The 9,305-nt window shown below is 54.1% G+C and overlaps 1 protein-coding gene across 3 annotated transcripts in view; it reads left to right on the forward strand.

The window, feature by feature from the left end:
• The window catches only part of SPSB3 (splA/ryanodine receptor domain and SOCS box containing 3), a 9,142-nt gene extending 210 nt beyond the window's left edge, over positions 1-8,932 (forward strand). For 2 of the 3 annotated variants that reach the window (XM_010567036.1, XM_010567035.1), the window contains exons 2-7: positions 1,739-1,887; positions 3,852-4,029; positions 4,806-4,993; positions 6,907-7,009; positions 7,471-7,596; positions 7,905-8,932. In XM_010567036.1, coding sequence (XP_010565338.1) covers positions 1,759-1,887; positions 3,852-4,029; positions 4,806-4,993; positions 6,907-7,009; positions 7,471-7,596; positions 7,905-8,248 — 1,068 coding nt within the window. In that variant the 5' untranslated portion in view covers positions 1,739-1,758 and the 3' untranslated portion in view covers positions 8,249-8,932. Of the gene's footprint in view, positions 1-85; positions 322-1,738; positions 1,888-3,851; positions 4,030-4,805; positions 4,994-6,906; positions 7,010-7,470; positions 7,597-7,904 lie in introns of those variants that run through there. The other variant, XM_010567037.1, reaches the window with a different exon arrangement.
• The last annotated feature ends 373 nt before the right edge of the window (positions 8,933-9,305 follow it).

Raw genomic sequence — 9,305 nt, forward strand, 5'->3', positions numbered from 1 at the left:
CCCCGGCCCCCGCCGCCGTCTGCGCTGCTGGGTGCCTGGGGAAGCGCTGGCCCGGCGAGCGGGGCTGGCCGGGCTGGGGGGGCTCCGTCCAGGGCGCGGCCTCCGGGCCCGGAGGGCTGTCACGGCGGAGGGAAGCCCTGCAGCGGCTCTCCGGACTGCCTGTCGGGCTCAGCCCTTGGGCCGAAGCGTGGAGGAGCAGCCAGGAGCTGGCTGGCAGGGAGCTGCAGCCGGGGCTGTGGGCACCGTGCGGTTCAGGGCCTGCAGCCATCCGTCTCCTCGGAGCCACAAGAAGGCCTCAATAGCCCTAGGTTCCCCTCTGGGGTGAGAGACTGGCTTTGCCCTTGGTGCTGGATCACGTACTGGGGCAAATGCCGTGCTATGCCAGCTCTACCCCCTCAGCCCTGGCCTTAGCGGGGTGCTGGGGGAGCAGAGCTGTTGCATTTGGCTGCTGTGGGTTCTCTTCAAAGCTGGAGAAGGGGAACTCTGGTGTGGTTTTAGGTGCTTCCCTAGCATGGCTGTGCTTGGCAGAGGTGAGAGCCCACTGGTTTTGGCGGGTGGGATGCCCAGAGCCCATCAGAGCATCCGTGGGCACCTGCACAGCTGGCCGTGGCTCGGCCTGTCCTGCTTTTCCAGGAGCTGCTGGCCCGTTGGGCACTGAGGTGCAGGAGGAAGGGGGATGGGTGCCGTACAGCAGGCACTGGGATGGGGCTGACCCACTGCACATTTGCAGGATTTGCGTGCGCTCAGGGCCCACCTGCTGCACATCAGGGAAGGACTGGAGTGGGTGTGGGCGTGCAGAGCAGCTGTCTGTGCCAGGGAGGCCACCACAGAGGCTGAGCGGAGGGAGCGGGTTCAAGGGATGGGAAGGGGGGTTACAGCCCTGCGGGTGCCTCTTGGTGGGGAGTTATTTTCTGCAAAGATAAACTTCAGGGAAAATGAGATTGGGCATTGAGGTTCCCCTGTTGCATCCAGTGCAATGCTCCCGTGCGGTGGCTGGGAGCTGGTGTCGTCTGTCAGGCTGTACACAGGGAAGGAGCCTGTGGAAGTCTGTCTCTGAATAACACCCCTGCTTGAGTCAGGAGACAGGCAACTGCTTCACTTCTGTCTGTTGCCCTTGAGGCAAGTTGGGACAGGTCCATGAAAAGGCCTGTTTCCCATCAGTGAGCAAGAAAGTGGTCTCTCCCCCACCCCAAACACTGAGAGCAAAGTCTTCTCTCAGTGGGCAGTGGCTTGGAGGTGAACAGTCTTCCCCGCAGACAGATACATGCAGCTCAGCTGCGCAGGGGCCAGGGTGGTGCAGGTGGCCGAGCAGCACGGCTGGAGCCCAGGCAGCTGCCAGAGGGTGACCAGGCACCCGTGAGGCCGTGCCTTGGTGGCTGACGATCCTGATGCTCCCCAGGCCAGCAGTGAGAGGCGGATGCTGGATCTGCATGCTGCGGAGGGGGCAGCTGCTGCTGGGTCTTTGGGAGCATTTCTGGGGGCCAGTTCAACACCTGGGCTCGGGGAGAAGTTGACCCTGGGTGGTGAAAGAGGTTGAAGTTTGCAGAGGCTCGTGATGTGGGAGGAACTTACTTTGCATCAGTTTATCCATTGATGCGGCCTGTGCAGACGTGGTTCGTGCTGTTCTGTTCCCGGCAGGGCTATGGTGACCTGGGAAAGGTTTTTTCAGAGGGCAGAGCCCGGTGGGTGGAAGCAGAACATGGCTGCTGTGTGTAACCTCCTCTCCCTTGCCCCCCAGCTTACCTCTCTCAGAACAGCATGGCACGACGCACGCGGAGCAGCAGGGCCTGGCACTTTGTCCTGAGCGGGGTGCGGCGCGAGGCGGACACCCGGGCAGTCGCCTTGGCCACCGGTGCACGTGGCTGGGGCTACGACTCTGACGGGCAGGTAGGCTGGCGCTCCGGTGGCTCTGAAGCAACATGAAGGAAAGCTTTCCTCTCCCCAGACAGCAGGCACTTACTCAAGGTCTGTCTAACTGAGCAGCTAGTACTTCAGCAGGCAGAACTGGCCAAAATCAGGAAAGACTTAACATACAGGCTGTCTAATGAGCCTCCTCCAAGCTCTAATGTGGGGTGCAGGGCTGCCAGCACATCTTCTCAAGGCAGGGAAGGCTAAGCTGCCCATAGTCTGCTCCCCAGTTGTGCACCACAGCTCTGTCGTTAGCTGAGCCAGGGAGCTGATCGCTACTAAGCCAAATGCTTTTTTAAGCATATAATGTGTGTGTGTCTTGTATAAAGTACATACAGTATTTTTTAAATATTCTTTTTTAAGTAGTGATCTAAATATGTGTTTAAACTGGATCAGTTCTCGAATCTGGCTTGCTATACGGCTGTACTAACTTCTGGTCTTTGTGTGGCTGGTAGGTGGTGGTTGAGGGAGTGGGGCTGCTTCAGTCTGTGAAGTTACATTCTCAGATATCTTCAAACTGAAATTCTCTCACGTTTTCTGCTCTGTAACGTGCACATCACTTCTGAACCTGGCCCGGGCATGCAGGTGTGCTGGAAGATGGGAACACAGCAGGAAAAGCAGTCAGTAAAACAGTGCAAGGAAGTCACTTAGATTCACCTCTGCCATACTTCACTCTTTTCCCCAGTTCTTGAGCATGTGAGTTCAGTTCCCTGAGCAGTGGTGGGGACGCAAGGAACTGCTCCTGGAGCTTCAAAGCTAGGCTAAAGCCTTACGAGGCCACTCTCAGAGCATGGTGTCCAAACCCAGGCACTGTGCTCCCAGAAAATGAGCCTTTTCTCTGCAGTTGGAGTTGCTTTGTGTTTCTGCAGTAATGGGAATGCCTGGATTTCTAGATAGCTGTAGTTAGGAAGGGCCAATGAAAGACAGAAATCAAGCTTTTTAATGTACAGGCTGGAGAAGGTGGGGTGGGCAGTATATAAGTAAGCCCGAGTCATTTCATACAGCTACAAGAACATGAGTTTAAAGGATTTTTGTCTTTAAGTACTGCTTACAAAGTCTGCCATGGGGGTGAATACGAGCAGGTACACCTGACCAGCATGTAAACCCAGAGTAACTCGCTGTAGTCTGTGGTAAAAGACTCCATTAGGCGATGCCAAGCCTCCCATAACATAGGGAGCGAGATGGGGCTTTGACTCTTACAGCGTCCAGTGCAGGGGCACTTTGGTCTCTTGGCACTGGGGAACAGTAAATCAAGTTTTCGTGTTCATGCATGAAAGTAAACAAAAGCCTTTTAATCCTTCCGTAGGTTCCCTGTGGGCCTGTCTGCAGTGCTGGCGTGAGGAGCTGCAGCCGTACTGCTGAACTGGTTCCCCTTTGTTCTGCCCTCTCCTCTGCCTGGCCTCCTGTCCCTTTCCTCCTCATCTTGTTTGCCTCTCTCTCTCTCCCCTCCGTCAGCTCCCAGGCTTTCTAGAGCAGTGGTTTTCAGCTGTGTGCTCTGCTTTTGTGGTGCCTTGGCTGGGGTCTCCAACTGGCTGTAACCTGCCCATTGAAAACCATAGCTTTAGGACAAGAGTTTTCTTAAAAATGCATGTGTTAAAGACTTGGACTGTCACACTGCTTGCCTGCTGTGACAGATCCTCGCCCCTGGAAGGCACAAAGAACATACCCGCATTGTAGAATGCCCGGTGCTGAGAGGTCTGTGCAGCTCAGACAGATGCTAGCCAGGTCCCAAAGCAGGGCAATTCAACTGGCACAGCCTCTTGCCTCCCTACATGGTGGGCCAGGCTGGGGCACGATGCAGCCATGCCGCCACCAGCGCTGGATGAGCCTGGGGACCTCTCTGCACAGCTCTGCGGCACACCAGACCTCACAGGCCTCTGCCAGCCCAGCTCCCTGAGCCTGGGGGTGTTCAGTAGTGACCATTCCTCCGCTCTCCCCGGCAGCACAGCGACTCGGATTCGGAGCCGGAGTTTTCCTCCCTCTCGCCCTCCATCCCAAGCGCCATCCCTGTGACTGGGGAGTCCTACTGCAACTGCGAGAACCAGAGCGAAGCGCCCTACTGCTCCAGCCTGCACGCCCTCCACCGTGTCAAGGACTGCCAGTGTGGCGAGGAGGACGAGTGTAAGGAAGGGGCTCCCCAACAGCCTGCCATAGTCCTTTGGGGTTTGAGGTGGGTGCAGTCCTGGCCTGGTGGCATGGACTGCGCCCCTGCACGGATCCTTTGCTTTCCACGGGGGCCTTTATCTCTGTCCCAGTGTGCGGTGCTCCTTTGTTTACATTTCAAGGCCACATAGACTGTAGGAAGATTACAAGCATGTGCCTCCTGTGAGGTTTCAAGGGCTAAGTGCTGAACTTGTTAACGCATAAGAGTTTGCCTCTGGGGACCTGCTTTCAAATCCAGCTTAGGCCACCAGTGAAACTGGCCCTTGTGGTTACAGCCCTCTTGCAGCTGATCCCTGGTATGCCTGGCAGGGCGCCTGGCTGCATGGCAGGGCATGCTCAGAGCAGAGGGGAGAGGTAGGCAGAGGGTGGGCTTGGGCTGGCCGAGAAGGCCTGTGGTGTAGCGGAACTACCTCTTGAGCCTATGAGAAGTGTGGGAAGAAAGGAGGCTCTGCCTGGATCTGCGGAGTCTTGTGTTAACCAAAATGAGAACTGGTGAAGGCTGACAGCTTCGGGTTCAGAGCACTGAACAGTCCCTGGTGAGACACTGCAGAATAGTTCAGGCCTCAAACAACTCTCCAGTGTGCACAGCTTAGGATTTACCCTCTTAAACAGTAAAAAAAATGAAATAAAAACCCTGACAGGCCTTCAAAACAAATGTCCGCTTGTGCTTTGGCTTAGCGATTGCTCCCTGAGGGCCTTTGCCCATCCTTGTCCCCTCTGTGCTTCCTGAACAGATTTTGACTGGGTGTGGGATGACCTGAATAAGTCGACGGCCACTCTGCTGACCTGCGACAACCGCAAAGTGAACTTCCACATGGAGTACAGCTGTGGCACTGCTGCCATCCGGGGGAACAAAGAGCTGGCAGACGGGCAGCACTTCTGGGAGATCAAGATGACGTCCCCAGTCTACGGCACAGACATGGTACGTGGGGCAGAGTCACTTACGGGCACACAGAAATGTCCAGTATTCTTTGAACAGGGACTGGGAGAATGAAGAACCACCCACCATAGCAGAAGATCAGATTCGAGGCCATCTAAGGAACCTGAATGTGCACAAGTCCATGGGACCTGATGAGATGCATATGTGGGGCCTGAGGGAACTGGCAGATGAAGTGCCTAAGCCACTATCCATCATATTTGAGAAGTTGTGGCAGTCCAGGGAAGTTCCCACTGGAAAAGTGGAAACATAATCCCCATTTTTAAAAAGGGGAAAAAAAGGAAGACCTGGGGACCTATAGGCCAGCCAGTCTCACCTCTGTGCCTGGCAAGATTATGGAGTAGATCCTCCTGGAAAGTATGCTAGGGCATATGGAAAATAAGGAGGTGATTGGTGACAGTCAACATGGCTTCACTAAGGGCAAATCGTGCCTGACAAATTTGGTGGCCTTCTACGAAGGTGTTACAGCCTTGGAGGATAAGGGAAGAGCAACTGACATCATCTACCTGGACTTGTGCAAAGCATTTGACACTGTCCCACATGACATCCTTGTCTCTAAAATGGAGGGACATGGATTTGATGGATGGACCACTTGGTGGATAAGGAGTCGGCTGGATGGTCACTCAAAGAGTTGCAGTCAACAGCTCAATGTCTGAGTAGAGACCAGTGATGAGTGGTTTCTCGGGGGTTAGTATTGGGACCAGTGCTGTTTAACATCTTTGTTGGCAACATGGCCAGTGGGATTGAGTGCACCCTCAGCAAGTTTGCCAATGACACCAAGCTGTGTGGTGCAGTTGATGTGCTGGAGGGAAGGGATGCCATCCAGAGGGACCTTGACAGGCTTGAGAGGTGGGCCTGTGTGAAACTCATGAAGTTCAACAAGGCCAAGGGCGAGGTCCTGCACGTGGGACGGGGCAATCCCAAGCACAAATACAGCCTGGGTGATGAGTGGATTGAGAGCAGCCCTGCAGAGAAGGACTTAGGGGTGTTGGTGGATGAAAAACTGAATATGAGCCGGCAGTGCGCACTTGCAGCCCAAAAAGCCAATCACATCCTGGGCTGCATCAGAAGCAGTGTGACCAGCAGGTCGAGGGAGGTGATTCTCACCCTCTACCCACTCTGGTGAGACACCCCCCTCCTCCCCGCCTGGAGTATTGTGTTCAGCTCTGAGGCCCCCAACATAAGGAGGACATGGACCTGTTGGAGTGAGTCCAGAGGAGGGTCATGAAGATGATCAGATGGCTGGAGCACCTCCCCTATGAAAACAGGCTGAGAGAGTTGGGGTTGTTCTGCCTGGAGAAGAGAAGGCTCCAGGGAGACCTTATAGCAGCCTTCCAGTACTTAAAGGGGGCCTACAGGAAAGGTGGGGAAGAACTCCTCATCAGGGAGTGTAGTGATAGGATGAGGGGTAATGGTTTTAAACTGAAAGAGGGTAGATTTAGATTAGATATAAGGAAGAAATTCTTTACTGTGAGGGTGGTGAGGCACTGGAACAGGTTGCCCAGAGAGGTTGTGGATGCCCCATCCCTGGAAGTATTCAAGGGCAGGTTGGATGGGGCTTTGAGGAACCTGTTGTAGTGGAAGGTGACTCTGCCCATGGCAGGGGGGTTGGAACTAGATGATCCTTAAGGTCTCTTCCAACCCAAACCATTCTATGATTCTATGAACAGGACAGCAACCTTCTCCAGCAGTTCGGCTGGGCCGCCTCACTTAGGTAAGGAAACTGGAGCTGGGAGCCTTCAAGTCCATCCTGAAACCTCTGACGTGGCTTTACCAAAACCTCTGGGTGTTTTGGACTGTGCCAGGAAACAGAGGGGAGAGCCGGAGGTGGAGTCTTGGTTGTGTTTTGTTGCTCGAAAAGACACTAAGCTTGTGTTCTTTCTGGCCTTGCCTCCCAGATGGTGGGAATTGGGACATCAGATGTGAATCTGGACAAGTACCGCCACACCTTCTGCAGCCTGCTGGGCAAGGATGAGGACAGCTGGGGACTATCCTACACAGGTAATGCAGGCAGGGCAGTGGCAGAGGGCAGGAGGGCTGGAAGGGCAGCAGTGGGCATAAGTGTTGTCCAAAGGGGTTGAGAAGTAAATGATCTGAATGGGATCGAGGCCAAAAAGGCCACCAGGCCTGCAAGTTAATGACAACAGGAGTGGCTGCCTGCAGCCCTTAGCTCTTGGAGCATCTCACCTCACCTGTGTTTTGCAGACCCCTTAGGACTGGTGTGTGAACCTCCAGGGCACCTGGACTACTGGTTGCACGTCACTGGTTGGGGGTTTCAGTGCCGCTGCCTGTGCTCTAGCACTGCAAAACCTCAAGTTTCCCCTTTTCATTGCCTGCTCTGGGGTGGCAGGGAAGGGATCAGGCAACAGAGGGATTTTTTAGGTACTTACGGGAGTTGGGATGAAGTCATGGAGCTCAGGCTTTTCACTGAATGCCATTTTTCTTTTTTTTCTTATTTTAAGGACTCCTGCATCACAAAGGAGACAAAACCAACTTCTCTTCGAGGTTTGGCCAAGGCTCCATCATTGGGGTGCATTTGGACACGTGGCACGGGACACTCACGTTCTTCAAAAACCGCAAGTGCATAGGTAAGAGCAAGGGCAGCCGCAGTGGCTGGCAGGCAGAGGGACTGGGAGTGGGGAGCAGTGCAGCTTTGGCTGAACTCAGAGTCTGGCTGCAGTGGGTCTGCAGGAGAAAATGCTGGCATAGTAGAAGACCAAGGCATGAAGCAAGTGGGAGGAAGGTTACATTTGCTGTTTAACATATTGGGATTTCAAAAGGCTGTTTTCCAAGTGTTTTCCAACAGCTCTGTAGTTAATAGGTTCAGGGTAGCTGGGGAGGAGTGAGATCACCTTGTCAAAACTAATGCGAAGCCTTCCTGATGCTGTCCCGACAGGGGTTGCAGCCACAAAGCTGCAGAACAAGAAGTTTTACCCCATGGTGTGCTCGACAGCAGCCAAGAGCAGCATGAAAGTGATCCGCTCCTGCGCCAGCTGCACGTCCCTCCAGTATCTCTGCTGTTACCGCCTGCGCCAGCTCCTGCCCAACTATGTGGACACGCTGGAAGTGCTGCCATTGCCACCAGGACTCAAGCAAGTGCTACACAACAAACTTGGGTGGGTCTTGAGCATGAACTATAGCACGTTGAAGCCTTCCTCCTCCTCATCAGGAAGCGACTCAGATAGCTCTTGTAGCTCAGATGCAGAGGCCTGCCAAAGGAAGAGATGCAGGAGGACGTAATGTCTCTGCAGACGAACTGCTGTGAGGGAGTCGGGTGGGGTTTTGTTCTGCCGTTTATGAGGGCCGGCCAGGCCTGGTGCACCTCTTTCTTCATGGGGACATCCATTTCTAATCATTTGGAAAGATTGCTCTTACACTGTTGGAAATCTTTAGCCTAAATATGCATCACATGCATTGAAAAGACCTGTTGACTCCAAGAGGTCCCAGCTTTGTGCAGCGGGTAAACTGCAGCCAAAGAGCTGAGCTTCATCTCCTGACTTGCTCTCAAAGCCATTGCCTCTTCCTGAAGGATCCATCCCTCTTCTCGCTGTCAGCAGAGACAAGATTTAAGGTGCCCTCCTGGTTTCAGAGCATACTAGACTCCAGTCAAATCATGGACTTGACTCATCAAAAGACAAAATCAAAGAGCAGCCCCCTCCTCCTAATTGTCATGTGTTGGTTAGGTATCTGCCATGAACTCCTCACACTCTGGGGCACGATCGAGCAGCAGCACGTAGGGAAATGGGCTCCTAGAGATGCATCTGCATCACTGTTGTGAAAGAGCAGTTACTTACATGAGTTGAGCTGTTGGTGATCTTTCTTGAGTCCCCGGTGACTTTTAATTGCTTTGCATGTTGGCTCCTGCTGCTTCTCCTGTATCAAAGGCTGTATTAAACTGTAATAATAAAAATAGAACTATCTTTCGTTCCTCTTCTGGCCCTTGAAGGCAGGAATCTGAAGGCGCTTGTCAAAAATAGCCACGCTAGCACAGCTACCAGCCTGGAGGGGATGTTTTCAATGCAACACTTGTGTGTCAGATCTAGAGGAGGTTAAGGCAGGGGAGATTACCTTGCCTCTGCCCCGGGAGGGAGGGTTCTTGTGCTTCCCGCTGAAACACCAGTCTGGCTGGGATGGATCTTCAGCAGAGCCAGACTGATGCCACAGCACCACATGCTTGTGGCAGCCTGGCAGCAGAACCAGGTAGGGTCTGCCACTCCTGCAGGACTGGATGCCAACGCCATTCCAGTCCCTGCGGTTTCTGACTGCTTTCTGCAGGGCCTGCGGTCAGCCTGTGGGG

This window comes from Haliaeetus leucocephalus, unplaced genomic scaffold (genome assembly GCF_000737465.1).
Source record: "Haliaeetus leucocephalus isolate CR32 unplaced genomic scaffold, Haliaeetus_leucocephalus-4.0 Scaffold224, whole genome shotgun sequence".
Classification (NCBI taxonomy): domain Eukaryota; kingdom Metazoa; phylum Chordata; class Aves; order Accipitriformes; family Accipitridae; genus Haliaeetus; species Haliaeetus leucocephalus.